Source organism: Macrotis lagotis, chromosome 1 (genome assembly GCF_037893015.1).
Source record: "Macrotis lagotis isolate mMagLag1 chromosome 1, bilby.v1.9.chrom.fasta, whole genome shotgun sequence".
Classification (NCBI taxonomy): Eukaryota; Metazoa; Chordata; class Mammalia; order Peramelemorphia; family Peramelidae; genus Macrotis; species Macrotis lagotis.
The window spans coordinates 92,402,365-92,420,579 of NC_133658.1; the positions used below are offsets into that span (position 1 = coordinate 92,402,365).

The 18,215-nt window shown below is 35.1% G+C and overlaps 1 protein-coding gene across 4 annotated transcripts in view; it reads left to right on the top strand.

Annotated features, from left to right (window-relative positions):
- Nucleotides 1-18,215, top strand: part of LOC141500963 (echinoderm microtubule-associated protein-like 4) — a 169,533-nt gene that overhangs the window by 61,456 nt on the left and 89,862 nt on the right. For 3 of the 4 annotated variants that reach the window (XM_074204587.1, XM_074204595.1, XM_074204577.1), the window contains exon 2: nt 13,626-13,808. In XM_074204587.1, coding sequence (XP_074060688.1) covers nt 13,626-13,808 — 183 coding nt within the window. Of the gene's footprint in view, nt 1-736; nt 1,425-13,625; nt 13,809-18,215 lie in introns of those variants that run through there. The other variant, XM_074204603.1, reaches the window with a different exon arrangement.

Sequence of the window (18,215 nt, forward strand, 5' to 3'; positions counted from 1 at the left end):
TGTTTATCCATCTTTGGAATTATACTTGTGATCTCTTTACTTCTTTGAGGCTTTTGATTGGCTTTTCTGTTGGCCAGCCTTTTTTCCGGCTTGCGATCTGGCCAGATTTATTATCTGTTACTTGGATTTAGTCTTGATCCATGACAAAACAAAACGATTCTTTAAGTAGGCCTCCCTTTTGTTGTACTGTATAACATAATCATTTTTTTTATGCTTTATTTAACTTGGGAGGTGCTAAATTTGCCCTTTTCAGTTATCTACATAAAATTTGAAAGTATCTGAACTATATCCAGAGATAAAAGTACATAGTATCTTATGAAATGTTTTGTTTTTAAATTTACCATCATAAATTCATTCTGCCAGTTGGCTTCAAAAAGTAGCTACCAAGAATGTTTACCATTCTCATTAGTTCACCTGGGCTTTAAAATTTTGCATGAAACAAAAGTAAGGCCATGCTTTACAAACAGTTATAATATGAATTCAGAATTATAATGTTGGGAATTAATATATTTTCAGATTACAAATTAAGTTGTTATTGAGTCATTTTTTTGATTTTTACAAATATTGCTGTGACCTTTTACTCTTGATTATAACCATTTTTATTTCAGTGAAATGATTGTACTAAATTTGTCAAAATAACTTTGTTAAAATCTTGAAACAGACATTTTTCATTGATTTAAAAAAACACTACTGTTTTCTTTAAATGGAATATAAATCATATTTAGTACATTTTTTAAAAAGTCAAGCATGAAATGTGATTTTCTTTTTAAGAGATTTTTGACAATTAGGAAGAAATTCTGGGACTGAGTTACATATTAACTGATGATTTTATATTTGATTTATGTTTTATAGAAGGCAAGCAGTTCTGTGGGCTGAACAGATTTTTTTAACTTCAACTAGCTAGTAGAAGGTTTTAAAAAGTTGTGCTTTGGTACTAGAACATATTATTAGTGAATATGCATATGATAATTAATTCAAGTATTTCTATTGCCTGAAATTTAACCACACCCCAAAGCAGCCTAAATTTTTATCTATATCCACCCCCTTTTGCCTTCCTGCTCTCTATGGATTTCATTTTGCCTCCTCTTTGTCTCCTTTTATAAATGAGAAAAAAAAGGCAACAGTTTTTTCAAACCGAAAGAGCAAAAAGGTTGGAGAAGTGACAACTTGAGCAGTTTTTATTTGTGCCAATACAGAAGTGCTTTGTGGTGGGCCATCTGGATTGGGAGGATTTCCTCAGAATTCCAAGTATGCTGTCAGATTTGGAGAGCTGGGATTTGTTCTGAAACTCAGGGAAGGCAGCAGGAAACCTAGACAAGAGCTGGTTTATGGAAGACTTGTAATGTAGGTGGCAAGAATGGAAGACAGCTTGCCTAGTCTCGATTCACTATGTGATACTTCTATACTTATGAACTTCTGCACTGGTAATGTATCTTTCTTATTTCCTGGAAATTCAAATGGGGCCTCACAAACCTTACCACTCATGACAAAAAGAGTCTCATGTTAGAAAACTAAAAGAATGAATTTTCCCTTAATCAGGTCTTTTCAAACACATATTTCAAATATATGCTTAAAAAGAATCCTCTTTATAAGCAAAGATATGTGTTTGCCAAAGAGTAATACTAGTTTATTAGAGATTAATTTAAATAACTAAAAATGTCTTTCAAAAATATTAATTATAACTACATAAAATCACAGAACACTATGAAAGTAAATCATAATGTAGAAGGAAAATTTTCGTTGTATTTTCTTTTAATTTAAGTTTAGATTGAAATCTAAATCATTTAAATAATCAGAAACACTAACTGAATTTGGAGCTTTTGGGTTTGAGGGTTTGTTTTCCTTTTTTTTTTTTAGGAAACCTAAGAAATTTTACTTAAAATTGCATTGGCTAAATATTTTAATCTTTACATTAAGACTTTGAAAGTAACTACCTTAATTAAAGGGATGCTGGTGGTTAGATGTGGTTAAAAAAAATTACAGGAAATAGTAATTGTAGAAAGCATCTATTACAATTGCAAAATTGGTTGCCTCAATTTTCTTTTTTCCTTTTAAAATGCTTACATGTGATATTTTTATAAAAGTATTTTACAAAAAAATTCTGTATATCAAAGGACATCATTGGCTTTCTGACTTTAATGACTATTATTTACAAATATCTTTTCAAAGGGTTCTTTTTGTTTAGAAAAAAAGTCATCAAATTGCTTTATGTTAAGAAACATTTTCTTAGATTTAACTATTAAAACCAGTAGCTAGAACTTCTTTAAGAAAACTATATGTCACATTAAATTTACACTTTATATTAATATCACTAATTTAAAAGTACATATGTATATATATACATATATATATGTGTATATATATGGCTCTACGAGATGTAAAATTATAATAAAGCATCAGTCATCAAAACTGTCTGGTATTGGCTAAGAAATAGAGTTTTGGACCAGTGAAATAGACTAGGTACAATAGCAGGAAATGATTATAATAATCTGCTGTTTGATAAACCCAAAGAGTCCAGCTATTGGGATTAAAAACTCTTTGATAAAAACTACTGGGAAAATTGAAAATTAGTATGGAAGAAACTTAGATTAGAGCAACACCTCACACCCTATACCAAGATAAGATCCAAATGGATACAGGATTTAGACATAAAAAAACAATACTATAAGCAAACTAGAAGATCAAGGATTAGTTTACCTGTCAGATTTATGACTAAGGAAGAGATGGAGAACATCACTAAAAAAAACCCAAGATTATTTTGATTACATTAAATTAAAAAGCTTTTGCATAGACAAAACCACTGTAACCAAGATCCAGAGAAATGCAGTAAACTGGGAAACAATCTTTACAACTAGTATTTCTGACAAAAGACTCATTTCTAAAATATACAGAGAACTGAATCAAATTTTTAAAAAAAGCCATTCCCCAATTGATAAATGGTCAAAGGATATGCAAAGGCAGTTTACAGATGAGGAGATCAAAGTAATCTATAGTCATATGAAAAATTGCTCTAAATCATTTTTTTAGGGTTTTTTTTTTGGCAAGGCAAATGGGGTTAAGTGCTTTGCCCAAGGCCACAAAGCTAGGTAATTATTAAGTGTCTGAGACCGGATTTGAACCCAGCTACTCCTGACTCCAGGGCCAGTGCTTTATCCACTGCGCCACATAGCCACCCTCTAAATCATTACTTATTAGAAAAATGCAAATTAAAGCATCTCTGAGATACCACCTCACTGACCAATATGACCAGAAAGGATGATCATTGTTGGAAGGGTTGTGGGAAATCTAGGACACTAATACATTGGTGGAGCTGTGAGTTCATCCAGCCTTTCGGGAGAGCAGTCTGGAACTATGCCCAAAGGGCAACAAAAATGTGCATACCTGCAATACCACTACTGAGCCTATACCCTGAAGAGAAGAAGAAAAAGGATAAAAACATCACTTGTACAAAAATATTCATAGCAGCCCTGCTTGTGGTGGCAAAGAATTGGAAATCAAGTAAATGTCCTTCATTTGGGGAATGACTTAGCAAACTGTGGGATATGTATGTCATGGAACACTTGTTCTATTAGAAACCAGGAGGAGCATTGTACTCCCTAACAGCAACATGGGGGTGATGATTAACCTTTTTTTCTTTTTTAAGTTTTTGGTGGTTTTTTTTTTTTTTTTAGTTTTTTTTAGTTTTTGCAAGGCAATGGGGTTAAATGGCTTGCCCAAGGCTACACAGCTAGGTAATTATTAAGTGTCTGAGGCTGGATTTGAACTCAGTTACTCCTGACTCTAGGGCCAGTGCTCTAACTACTGCACCACCTAGCTGCCCTGATGATGATCAATCTTGATGGACTTGCTCATTCCATCAGTGCAACAATTAGGGACAATTTGGGGTTTTCTGCGATGGAGAATACCATCTGTATCCAGAGAAAGAACTGAGAAGTTTGAACAAAGACCAAGGACTATTACCTTTAATTTAGGGGGGAAAAATAAACTGATATTGTCTGATCTTGCTGTCTCTTTTACTTTATGTTTCTTCCTTAAAGATATTATTTCTCTCTCATCACATTCAATTTGGTTTTTTTTTTATTTTTTTTTAGGGTTTTTTTTATTTTTTTTGGCAAGGCAAACGGGGTTAAGTGGCTTGCCCAAGGCCACACAGCTAGGTAATTATTAAGTGTCTGAGACCGGATTTGAACCCAGGTACTCCTGACTCCAGGGCCGGTGCTTTATCCACTACACCACCTAGCTGCTCCATTCATCACATTCAGTTTGGATCAATGTATACCATGGAAACAGTATCAGGACTGGCAAATTGCCTTCTGTGGAGGGAGGGAAATAAGATTAGGGGAAAAATTGTAAAACTCAAAATAAATAAAATCTTTAAAAAAGAAAGTATATATAAAATTCTTTGAATATGAGTCATATTCTACATTTGATTTTCTAAGATAAATTAGCTATTGCAGAACTCTAAATGTTTTACATTATTTCATTCTTAATGGTTTAATAATTTATAAGCTATTATCTTATCTTTCAAAAATAGCTTTAAGCAACATTTATAAGCAGATCATTATAAAATGCAGTTGAATTCAATACCAGTATATATTCACTTATCCATCATGACTAGTCAGAATCTCTTCGATTAAAAGGTTTTTAAAATTTTACTGCAGTACCAGTTGAAAGATTAAATCTTGTATTATTTAATTCTTTGAACATTTTATAATGTTAGTGCTGAAACTGTATATTTTTATGAAATTTATCATAATTGCATGTAATTTTCATGTAGTTGATAAATAATTTTACAAAGCTTCAATTTAGAATATGATGAATGAAAACATTTACTATACAATTAATATTTTAAAAATTTTTAAATAATCATTATATAATCTTATCCTGCAAAAAATCTAGGGAAAACAGTTTTCTTGGACCTCAAATTAGTCTTATTAAAACAGTCGGTTCACCTAATTTCTACATTTTCTATTCACTTTTTGAAATTTTAAGCCCTATTGAGTTAGAGACTATGGTTGTTGATGTATTCTTATGTACTCATGAGCCCTGTTTCCATCACATAATTTTATTTTGCAATGCTCATTGACTCTGGGGTTCCCAACCATGGTACCACAAGGTGCCACAGAGAACTCATAAGGGTGCCTTAGAATAGTTTAAATTTTTAAGGGAAACAGCCACTCAGATTACTAGTTTGAGGTAATTCACAGTTTCAACATTAGATTGCACTACATTCCCTCCTAGTTCTCAAATGACACATCAAAAATCAGAATAGAGCAGGAAATGAGGGTGGTGGTGTTCAATCTTATTGAAAATTTCTGCAGTCCCCAATGTGTGCAAACATCCAGTTATTTTAAAATGGAATGTAATTATTATATTTTCCTTTGAACTTTGTGTATTTTTTAAGAAGGTTACTAAGTCAAAACACAAATATTATTAAGTTGTTTAAATCTAATTATTTAAACTGAACTGTTAGATATTACTTTTGACCTAAAGGGGACCGTAAAAAGAAATTACTGAGACTGCCTTGAATTAAAAGTTTTGAGAGCTTTGGCTACCCTGTCTTGTAGATGAGAAAGATCAGTTGATTTCTTTCAGAATTGATGAGATTGACATAAAAAAAGGAGTGATTTTAGCTTTCCTCATGCCTGCTGTGAAATTTCCCATTTCTATTTCTCCTCTCCCACCTGAACTTAAATAATTTAATGGCTTAGATGTGTTTTTATTACCTGGATAAGATTTTTATTTGGAAAAAGTATATCAGTAAAGTTAATTTATTGTTCATTCTCCATTTTCTTATTTAATTCCTTTCTTGTCTTTGCCATTCTAAACAGTGGTCAGTCATGTAAAGAAAAACAAATTAAGGGGCAGCTAGGTGGCGCAGTGGATAAAGCACCAGCCCTGGAGTCAGGAGTACCTGGGTTCAAATCGGGTCTCAGACACTTAATGATTACCTAGCTGTGTGGCCTTGGGCAAGCCACTTAACCCCATTGCCTTGCAAAAACCTAAATTTAAAAAAAAACAAATTAAAGGCATCTTTGACTTTGTACCATATGTTCTTCTAGGAATAGACCACCATCAATTTTGCCCTCTTCCTGCCTTCCTCTGTGGTATTCCCATTTCTAACTAATTCTGTTTAACTTTGGAAATAACAATTAATATAACTTTATTTGTAGTTTGTAAACTATGTTTAGAATTAACTTATTTACCCTGAAGTTTTGAAAAGAAAAGGTACATATGTATGTTTTGCAACCTTAAAGTTCTACATATAAATGCTAGTTATTACTACTATTATTTATTTTATTTTTTAAATTTAGGGGACATATTTGTTGGTTTTTTTAAATAAACTGAACTAACTGGTTTAGGACAGCTCTGTTCCTCCTGAGATTACATGAAGTGCTCAAGATTGAGGACTCACCAGGTAGCAAAAAACAGGGTTTTTAAACATTTAAAAATAATTCCTAGCTAGAAATTAAATTTTTTATTCAAAAAATTCATAGAATATTAATAACAATCCCTAATTCACATAGTATATCTCATGTTCTATAGCATGATTATAGCTATTGATGTCAAAATAATTGTTTCAATGAAAACTAAATTGTGTGTGTGTGTGGAGAGAGTGTGTCAGTCAGATAGACTTAATATCAATAGTGTATAGGGCAAAGTACAAAGTTACCAACCATGCTTATGCTTAATTGGTCAGTTAAATTATTCTTTTCTTAGGGGACTATGATGAAAATCTTCTTTTACCTCTAAGATGCTTAATAGTCTGTAAAAATGTACATGAAAAAGAATAGTTAATATAGTATAAGAGAGAGAAAGGATACATGTAAAATATTATCTTTCTGGCACCATGATAGAGGGAGTCTCAGAGTTAGAAGAGGCCTCAAAGTCCATTCAACCTAGATGTCCCCAGAGTATCCCAAATTCAACATGTACAAAACAGAACTTAATGTCTTTCCACTGAAACCTACCCTTTGCACATATTTCTGTTGAGGGCACTACCAAACATCCATTCATCCTTCTAGTTTTGTAGTCTAGGAATCATCCTTTCCTCCTCACTCTTCCTTACAGCATGTTTCCAGTCTGTTGGTAGGACTTCTCAATTTTACCTGTACACCTCTGATATCCACTATCTTAGACCTACTTCACTGACCACTGTCACCTCCCTGATAGACCTTCTGATTGGTCTTCTTGCTTCCCAATAATCTGCCCTTCACACAACAGTCAAAGTGATTTTCTAGAAACTCAAAGTAGACTATTGTACACTCAAAACTGCAGTGGTTCTATAACAAAACTCTTCTTGACATTTAATTAATAAGCCTTTGACAACTTTGTACTAAAGTTCTTCAGCCAACCGTATCATCTGCTACTCTTCTTCATACACTCTTTGGTTCAGCCAAACTGACCTTTCTCTTCCTCACACAAAGCACTCAAAATAGTGTTAGTCTGCCATTGCACAGGCTGCCTTTTGTATCTATTCTACATTTTCCCCTCACTTCTACCTCGTGGTCATAATTTGCTTCAAAGCTTGGCTCAAGCACCATTATTTATATCAGTAGTTTTCTGATTTCTCTTCCTCCCCAGCTACTTAACATTCTTTCCTCCAAAAAAATTACCTTAAAATTATTTTATATGTACTTTACTGAAGCTCAGGAAGCAATTTCATTCAGAAAGCATTTATAAGTGCCTATTATGTGCCAGAGACTGTTATCAGGGGAATAAATTCAAACTAAAAGTAAGACCATCTCTACCCTCAAGGAACGAATACCATATCGTACTTTTCTTAAATTAATATGGTCAACCTAACTTTTTTGGAGAGAGAAAAAATGTACTCTGAATTCCAAAAAAATCTTGGAAATAATTTCTGAGCGATATTTTCTTAATTTGCTTACTCCTGATACATATTGAACTCAATTTCACATCATTTATACTATGTATTTCTTGTCTTCTCCCTCAATAGAATGTAAGCCACTTGAAAGCAGAAGATGTTTTTCACTTTTGTCTTTGTATCTTTAGGGACTAGCACAATATTAATTGAATCTAAACCAAGGATTCTTTATCTTTTTTGTGTATCATGGAATTGTCTGGCAGTCTTGTGAAGCCTATATTCCAAGAATAATGTTTTTAAATGCCTAAAATAAAATACATAGGAAATACAAAGAAAACCATTTTGATAATTAAAATGAAGTTATCAAAAAATTTTTGAAAATTCCTGGACCTCCTAAAATTTCTCCTTGGGATCTCCTTGGACCCCAAAGTTAAGATTTAGTCTAATTCAAGCTTGAGCCAGATTTCTATCTACAGTACTAAAAATCTGCATTTGAACATCTCCAGTAAGGGGGGGGAAACCCAGTACCTTCCAGAGTATTCAACTTTTGAATAGCTTTTTAGATAGCCTTTCTTGACATTAATTCTAAATTTGTCCTTTTGCAATTTTCACCAAAACAGAAATGACAATATAATATCCCTCTAAAAGGGAAGCCGTACTATAGAATCTCCATCCCTCAGAGGTAGCCCCATTACTGGGCTAATTACTGTTGAAGTCTAGTTACACATGTTTCTTTTTTTCATGGAGCCACTGTTGAATCTGGCAAAATGGCATTCTTCAGGAGTCAGGTCCATCAGATGAGGGCTCACAGGGGTTAGCAGAGGAGGCAGGATATCAGGACTGGAACTGAAAGCATCAGCTCCCACCTTAATCACATCCTGTTCACGAGAGGCCCAACAAAACCAGGTGAGAATGATCTTGAATCTACCGTTTCCATTTAATAATAGAGGCCTCTTTTACCAGACCCATTTTGCTAGAGGGAATCATCTTGTATCACCTAGCTCATAATAAGCAAACTTAGAAGAAAGATGATAATATGACTCCATGTTATCCATTAAGTAGCAAACAGAGCCCAGCAATGATAAAAAAAAAACAGCTTTTTAGAAGTACTTTTTTTTTTTCAAAAAAGTTGCCTCTTCAGAGAGATCATAGCTTTCAAAACCTAATAGTGTTTGATTTGACCATCCCTAGGTGCCTACCAGAGCTTTCATTTAATCTGTCTTTTGGATAGAGACCTCCAAAAACATGGGTTTGCCCAAATTAGAATTGATCAAACAAGTATAAATTCAAGAGACATCAAGACATACCCAAAAAAAGGGCAAGGTCCAGGAGGGGAAGGGAAGGGTGCTCACCTGAAAAAGATCAAAGAGAGATAATAAAAGTTAGACTGGACTACCTGAAAGTCATGACTAAAAAAAGACCCAAGAAATCCACCCCATTTATGTTGCATTTTGTCCTTGTGAAGTTGATTTTTTTTGACTGCCAAGATTCAAGACTTAATTTAGCCTTGTGCTCTTGTCCCTCAAGATCCTTTTCAGTGCTTGTACTGTTAGATGTTCCTCCTGGTGTGGTGTTGCCTTCAAATTTGATAAGTTCTGTATCATCGAAGTCATTAATAAAAACATTAAACAGGACAGGACCAACCTTGACTTTCTTAGTTCAGCCAACCAGTAAATCTAGCTGATTGTATTATCTCTCTACCATCTCCACAAAACAAGTATGAAAAACTTAGCTAAAATCTAGATATGCTATAACCACACCATTTCCCTTATCTCCTAAGTTAAGAAATCCTGTCAAAAAAGGAAAGGAGCTTAGTTGATAAAGCCATGGGGATTTATGTCATCACTACTTCTATTTCTTTTCTAGATGTTGGTTTACCATCTCTTTAATGGCCCTTTGAAAATTTCTCCAGGAATCAAAGTCAAATTCACCTAGTTTATAGGTTGTTCTTGTCCCAATTTTGAAAATTTGGGGCATTTGTCTTCCTCCAGTCTTGTAAGCACCTCACCCATTTAACATAATCTTTCACATAACATGGACAGTGACTCAGCAGTGACATTTGCCATTTCTTTCAGGTTCTGTGGTTCCTCTGGACCAAGTGACCTGACTTTATCTGTGGCAGCTAGGTGATCTCTTTTTCTGTTTGGGTATCAACTCTCATGGTAGTTATTTTCATTTTAGCACTTCCAATTTGGTCATTCTTATTTGCAAAGAAAATTTTTACAAAATAGGTATTTACTTGTTGTCAGTTATTGTCGCATCTGCCTCAATCTCCCTTGTATACTTCATTGATTCTCTGTTATTTTTAGAGTTGAATACTAACTCTTTTCTTTGGCATTTAACACCGCAACACATGCAAACTTGCCTGTCCAGACTTAACTTCACTTATTCTGTTTTTAGACCTTCTCCCTTTACCACTCTTCCTCAAAAATAAGATTCTGTTTCCCCTCTATATTGATTTTATATATGTACATGAAATACAGGGCACAAGGAAAAAATGGACGGAGGAGGGGGGAGTAGTATAGCCCAGTGGAGAGAGCATTCCTTGGAGCCAGAAAGTCTTGTCTTTATCCTAGTTGCTGTTCATCCTTTGTTTTCCAAGACAACTACTAACTTCCTGGTGATGTCTTGACCCACATCTCAGACAGACAGATTTAAGAGTTAAGCTTCACTCTCTCTTTCTGAGTCATTGAAGTCCAGTGGTCAGACAGAAGGTAAAATGATTGGCGGTAGCCTGTCTCTAAGAACTTCCTAGCCCCTGCATCAGCCACTTTCATGGCCCTTGGAACAAATTGTTCTCCTCATGTTCACGTGCTTGGGGTACACATTCCCCTGACTCATCAACAGGTTTGAGGCCTGTTAGTTACCCTCAACCTGGTTTAGCCTGTCTGCTGAGACAGTTACTGGAGTGTGGCTGCTGAACATGCTACAGGGGGCAGTTGGGAGAAAGTGAACACCAAGTTTGGATGAGCAGCACCAAAAAGGGCTTGCAAGCTCTCACATCAGAGGTGCTAGTCCTCTCTGAGGACTATGAAACCCATTGTTTTGGGGCATAAATTGAATGTGTGATTCTTAGCAAATCACTTAGCCTTTCAGTGCCCACCCAGCTACCTCAGATTATAAATTGTAGGTAAGGTGCTGGTCTGTATTGGTAGTTTTCTCTTGGGATTTTCCTATATCAGTGAAATAACAGGTACAATAAATAGGTCTACATATAGTTATCCCTTCTGTACCTTGAGGGTTAAGGGTGCAGTGTTACTGTGATATGGAAAATCCTTATAAAATTTTTTGGCCCTCCCTTAACCAAAAAGGAAGCCTGAATTTTTTCTTTTTTATGCATTGTTTACAGTAGCTTATTGTAAAACTTTTGTTAAGTATTTGGTTATTTTTAGCTCTTAAAAAAATCATGTGTATTTATGGTATCAAAGAAAAAACTTGATGTTATATAATACTATACATATATTTTATACATTTCTGAGTTTCTGAACTTTATCCTCTGTGTTATGTATCATGTGACTTCTGCAAAACTCCCAAAAAATTCCCATTTAATTTCTAATATATAAAAACCGTGATAGGAAAGTCATGATATGGAAGGAATAAGTATGCTTATGTGTATATTTTATGTATAAATAAAAGTAAGACTTTATTTTATTTCCTTGTTGTCTCTCCCTGTAGAATGTAAACTCTTTGAGGGAAGGGACTTTTTAAAAACTTATTTTTTAATTATAATTTTTTTCTTCCCAGAAAAAATTAAAAGTGCTCTTGAAACAAAGGCATAAATACAATAATCAAAAGCAATACTAAAAGACTGTGATGGAGAATACCATCCATATGGTAAACAGAATTTAAATGCAGACCAAAACTGTCTTCAGTTTTTTAAAAAACTTACTTACGAATTATATCTTTTTCCTATTTTTTCATCCATTTGAATGTGATTCTTCTTCCACAACATGATTAATATATTTATCACACTTATAGATGTAGCATCTATATTACATTGCTCTCTATCAGGGGATGGGAGAAGGAAGTAAGGAGGGAGACATGTTAAAAAATGATTGTTGAAAACTACCGTTACATGTGGTTGGAAAAATAAATAAAGAAATGGGGGGGGGGGGCAAAGACATTCTCAAGGGGGAAAAAATCTGTTATTAGCCATGCCTGAAAATCTCTTTTATTTTGTATATTCAGTTCATTATTTCTTTGTCTTGAGATGGTTAGCATTCTTCATCATCCATCCTTTAGTATCATGGTTGATCAGGTCCTTGTTTGTCACTTTGCTTTATGATTATTGGGATGCTCTCATCTTCCTGATCTCAGGCCATTCTTCATATTGACTCCAACAACTCCTTCTAAATAGTCAGTGTGGAATAATGGAAGAGTTCAAGCTTGAGGAAAACCTAGATTCAAATTCCAAATTCCATGACATTTTCTAGTTATATGACCATAAGCCACTCATTTAATCTCTCCAAACTTCTGTTTCTTATCTGTAAAATGGTGACAATAACTAAAAGTACTCTGGTTGTGATAAGGGTCAAATGAATTTGCAAAAAAAAATTTTAACACCTCACAACCAGTAGTTGGTGTTGTTACCTGTCCTGTTATCAAAGAAGATGCAAATGATATCACTATATTAGAGACTAAATACAACTGTTATTGATTAGACCAAGAAGAGTTTGGGGTGCTCTAACACTGCTTGGGCACTAATAGTCCATTACAACCAATTGTAGTACTAAGTTTTTTTGTGGAATTAAATTTCACTTTAACAATCTGAATTATTATTAATTTCTATCTTATATTCAAGTTTTATGGAAGCATAAAGGAATGCATTCATTTTGTTATTGCTGACAGTGCAATGTTAAGCATATACTACATTAGAAAATTGTAATATCCTGCCTGAGAGAGTTAAAAAAAGATTTTTTTTAAGTTTCAAGGTAGTTATATATGTGATGACTCCCTTTAAATACAGATTAGCTAAATAAAGCATAGTCATAATATCTTTACTAGCTTGACCTATAGGATTTAAGAAACAGATTGTTTTTTCTATTATCGAACTAGCCTAGTTAGAAAAGCACTAGACTAATACTCAAAACTCTGCCAATGTCAGCACCACTATAACCTTGGGAAAGTCATATAATGTCTAAGCTTTCATTTCTTTTTCATTAAATCAGGGAATGGGACTAAGTAATCCCTAAGATCCCTTCCAACTTCAACTTTTTATGATTCAAAACTGTATTTGTATATAGCATTAACAAAACTATAATACATGCTTCTAAAAAAAGGGAGAAGGTATGTATTTATGTGATTTGTATTGGGACTGCTGAGGGGAGAAGATGATCGTGCAAGGAGACTTTTGAGTATACTGAGCTATATAAAAAAGGTTATGGTCCATTCAGTGTAGAAATAGACAAAGCAACTACAAATCGTTTCATATATAAGGATGGCTAATAGCTGAAAAAATAATTTAGAATAGTCAAAGATGCTTTGGAAAGCTTACTATCTTTCAAGATAGCACATTTTCTGAAAATAATTTCCATCATATGTTCTGAAGCTGAAATAAAAATTATATGAATACCTATACTTATTCAGTAATCATCTTAGAGAAAATTTGTTGTTACTTTCAAATGTATTATCATCAAGTTCTCAACTGAAACAAATTGAATAGATTCAATCTACGAAAATGTAATGTTTAACTAGTCTTGATAAAAATTAATTTATCTGTTATGTTTTTCTCATGGTTTAGATTTAGTCCTTTGGAAATTATTTTGAAAATACCTTTTTTCTCTTAATATTTTAACAGATGATAGTATCTCTGCTACAAGTACTTCTGATGTCCAGGATCGTCTCTCTGCCCTTGAGTTACGAGTTCAGCAACAAGAAGATGAAATCACAGTTCTGAAGGCAGCTTTGGCTGATGTGTTAAGACGTCTTACAATTTCTGAAGATAATGTGGTATCTGTGAAAAAAACATCTTCAAGTAAAGGTAATTAAGTAGTAGGAATATTTTATTTTTCAGTATATTCTCATTCCTTTAAAATAAGTTATTATATCTCAATACTATTTCTTTTATTAGAATTGTGCATGTAAAATATATTCCCTCTTAGGCCAGTTATCAATAAAGCTACTTTTGAGGTTTTGTGGTAGTTAGGGGTTTTTTTTTTATCTTAACCTTATTCTAGGTTTTATATATTGAATTAGATAAATGAACCTTACTACCAATTCAAAATTTATGATACTAGGTGCTGAATCAGTTTGTGACAGAATTTTTTTTAAATAATTTATTCTGACAACAGTAGTAACAACTTATACAAACAAAGATTCAGAGCCCAACCTATTGTTTACCATCCTCAGACAGCAGTATAAGATATCATCACAGGCATATATCTTTTGACCTTGATCAGCAATGAGAAAAAGGGCAAATAGCTATTATGAAGTTGTAGATTTAGAGCTAGAAAGAACTTCAGGTCATCTATTCTAATTTACTTATTTTACAAGATGAGAAAACTGAGGTCCAGTGATTTGTCCAGCATTACAAAAATAATAATTAGGAGAGCTGAAATTTGAGCCAAAGTCTTGGGTTTAAAAATTAGTACTCTTCCCAACATGGCAGGCTGCCTTTCTTCCTTATTTACTGCTACTCTGTTAATAAAGGAGAAATTTCTACTTTAGATAACACAATGAGTCATTTGAAGGAAGCCATCTTGTATCAAAATCAGGAAGAAAAAATTTTTTTCATTCACACATAAAATTTTTTTATTTTATTTATTATTATTAGTTTTATTATTAATTTTTGTTCTTTATAATGAACTAAACAAATGCCAAATAAAGTGGACATTTCTCTTTACATAATAGTACAGAAAAAAATTATAAATTAAACTGCCCTTCTTCTTTACATATAAGCTTACTTTTCTTGCCAATTCAATTAAAATACCAAGGAGCAACAGCTAAAGTATCAATTACAAAGCAATGACAAAAGAACCAATACAAGACATCAAATACACCCCCTCCAAAAAACCCATCACCAGGATCTCAGAGAATTCTTCTGCTCATCAGAAGCCTGTTTAATCTCTGCCTCCAAATGGGAGCACAAAAGACAGTGGAGAAAAACCTGCATATAAAGAGGGCTCAGATGCCAGCAAATGATCCACTGGAAGAGTCTGTTCCACCTGGGTTAGAAAGAGCTTCAGTACAGCCTGGGTTGTGTTGAAGCGAAGCAGCTCTAACCTTCTAGGAACAAATCATATGACACCTTGGTCCCTGTGGGGCGATTGGGTGCATGCCAGGAGGGCAGTTTCCAGACCTCTCAGCCCAAGGATTACCAAGGACAACTTGGAAGGTCAGTGGGAAAAGTTTGCCACACCAGAGGGAGTGCAGAGCCCAGACCAGAACAGCACAGGCCTCAGCACAGCCCTGTCCCAGGAGCCAGAAGCAGAGTTTCCCAGGAGTGGGTTCCAGAGCACTCAGCCAGGGGGTCAGGAAAGACTGCAGAGGTCTTGCTGCTAATCCTGGGGCAGGACTTTGTTGCTTTGCCCATACTCAGACTCAGCTCACAGTCTGGGGCTCCACACTGCTATTGCAGAGGGAACCCCCCCTTACAGTTCCAGGGCAGAGGGGAGTGCTAGTGGTCATCCACAGATCAGAGTGCAGGCCAGGAGAGCAGTCAGAGCCTCTCATAATATCTTGAAAGAATTGAGGTCCCTTTGGGAGGCATCCTCCATCCTGGAAGCAGAGCCTCAACTTGCCAAAGAGTTAAAAATCAAATCATAGACTGAAGAAATGAGCAAACAACAGAAGAAAAAGAATCTGACTATAGACAATTACTTTGGTTTCATGAAGGATCAAAATACACACTCAGAATATAACAAAGTCAAAGCTTCTATAGCCAAAGCCTCACAGAAAAATAACAATTGGTCTCAGGCAATAGAAGAGCTCAAAAAAGATTTTGAAAGTCAAGTGGGGGGGGTAATGGGAAAATTGGGAAGAGAAATGAGAGTGAAGTGGGGAAAATCTTGAAAACCAAGTCAGCAGCTTGGTGGAGATAGCAAAAAAAAAATCCCAAAGAAATTGATATATTAAAACCAATTCAGGTCAAGTGGAAAAAGCAATCCAAAAGGCAAATGAGGAGAAGAATGCCTTCAAAGAAGAATTGGGTGGTTGGAAAATGAGATAAAAAAGCTATCTAAAGAAAGTAATTTCTCCAAATGTAGAATGGAGCTAAGGGAAGTTGATGACTTTGTGAGAAATCAAACATAATAAAAAAAAAAACAAAGGAATGAAAAACCAGAGGAAAATGTGAACTATCATTATAAAAATAACTGACTTGGAAAAACAGATCCAGGAGAGATAATTTGAAAATGATTGAGCTACCTGAAAGTCACAACTAGAAAACAAACCTAGACTTCATTTTAAAAAGAACTTCTGGAGGAAGGGGGAGGACCCAAGATGGCAGCGTGAAGGCAGCATTTCCCAGGAACCCCTTCCCCCGAAACTCCAAATGCCATCAGATTATGACTCGACAAAATGTAGAGGGGCAGAACCCACAAAAAGACTGAGTGATACATTTTCCCAGTCCAGGGTAACTTAGAAGCTCCATGGGAAAGGTCTGTTTCATCAGGACTAGGAGCTGGAAAAAAGCCCTGGCCCCAGCCCAGCCCAGGGATCACCAGGAACAGCTTGAAGGAGTGGTGAGAGAATTGTGCTGCACCAGAATGAGTGTGGAATGAGAAGCACTGGTCACAGAAGCTGCAGCGAGAATCAGGAGACACCAGCCTATACCTCCAGAGCATAGCCAATAGATGGTATGGGGGTCAGGGGAGACTGCAGAAATCTCTCTGCTCTCCCTGGGCCAGGACTTTGCTGTTTACCCACCCTCAGATCCAGCTTGCTTTTTGGCCTTCCATACTAAGATAGCAGGGACCCTCCTCACAGCTCCAAGGAAGAGGGGAGTTTCTATGGTTATCTACCTATCAAAGCACAGGCAAGAGAGTATAAGACCTTGGAGGAATAAAGATTCCAGTGGGGTGTGTCCCCCCCCCAAAAAAAACCCAAAGCCTTGGAAGTGCCGTAAATTAGTTTTGGGCTGAGGAAATGGGTAAACAATAGAAAAAGAAGAATCTGACCATAGAAAATTATTTTAGATCAAAAGATCAAAACACATACTCGGATGATGACAAAGTCGAAGCTTCTGTATCCAAAACCTCCAAGAGAGATAGAAAATGAGCTCAGACTGTGGATGAGCTCAGAAAAGACTTTGAAAAGCAATTAAGGGAGGTGGAGGAAAAATTGGGAGGAGAAATGAGAGTGATGCAGAAAAATCATGAAAACCAAATCAGCAGCTTGATGAAAGAAATACAAAATACTGAAGAAAATAATATGTGGGGCAGCTAGGTGGTGCAGTGGATAGAGTACCGGCCCTGGAGTCAGGAGTACCTGAGTTCAAATCCGGCCTCAGACACATAATAATTACCTAGCTGTGTGGCCTTGGACAATCCACTTAACCCCATTTCCTTGCAAAAACTAAAAAAAAAAAAACCAGTTTAGGTCAAATGGAAAAAAAGCAAAGAAAAGGCAAATGAGGAGAAGAATGCCTTAAAAAACAGAATTGACCAGCTGGAAAAGGAGCTAAAAAAGCTCTCTGAAGAAAATAACTCCTTCAAATGAAGAATAGAACTAAAGGAAGCTGATGATTTTGCAAGAAATCAGGAAGAAATAAAACTCTTCCCAAAAAGTCAAAAATTAGAAGAAAATGTGAAATATCTCATTGGAAAAACAACTGACCTCGAAAACAGATCCAGAAGAAATAATTAAAAATTATTGGACTACCTGAAAGTCATGACCAGGATAAGAGCCTAGACTTCATTTTTCAAGAAATAATACAGCAAAATTGCCCTGAGATCCTACAAGCAGAGGGTAAAATAGAAATTGAGGGAAGTCACCAGTCACCTCCTGAAAGAGATTCCAAAAGAAAAGCTTCCAGGAATATTATAGCCAAATCCCAAAACTCCCAAATCAAAGAGAAAATTCTAAAAGCTGCCAGAAACAAACAATTCAATTACCGAGGCTCCATAGTTAGGATTACACAGGATCTGGCAGCATTTACATTAAGGACTAGTAGGGATTGGAATATGATATTCGGGAAGGCAAAAGATCCTGGTTTACAACTGAGAATCTGAACATCTCTTTCTTGGGGGGAAAGATGGACTTTCAGTGAAATAGGGGACTTTCAGACTTTCCTATTGAAACAATCAGAGCTGAACAGAAAGTTTGATCTCCAAGTACAGGACTCTGATGAACCGTAGAGGGAGTGGAAGAGAAGGACTAACTATGAGGAACTTAATGATATTGAACTGTTTGTATTCCTTCATGGGAAGAAGATATTGATAACTCATAT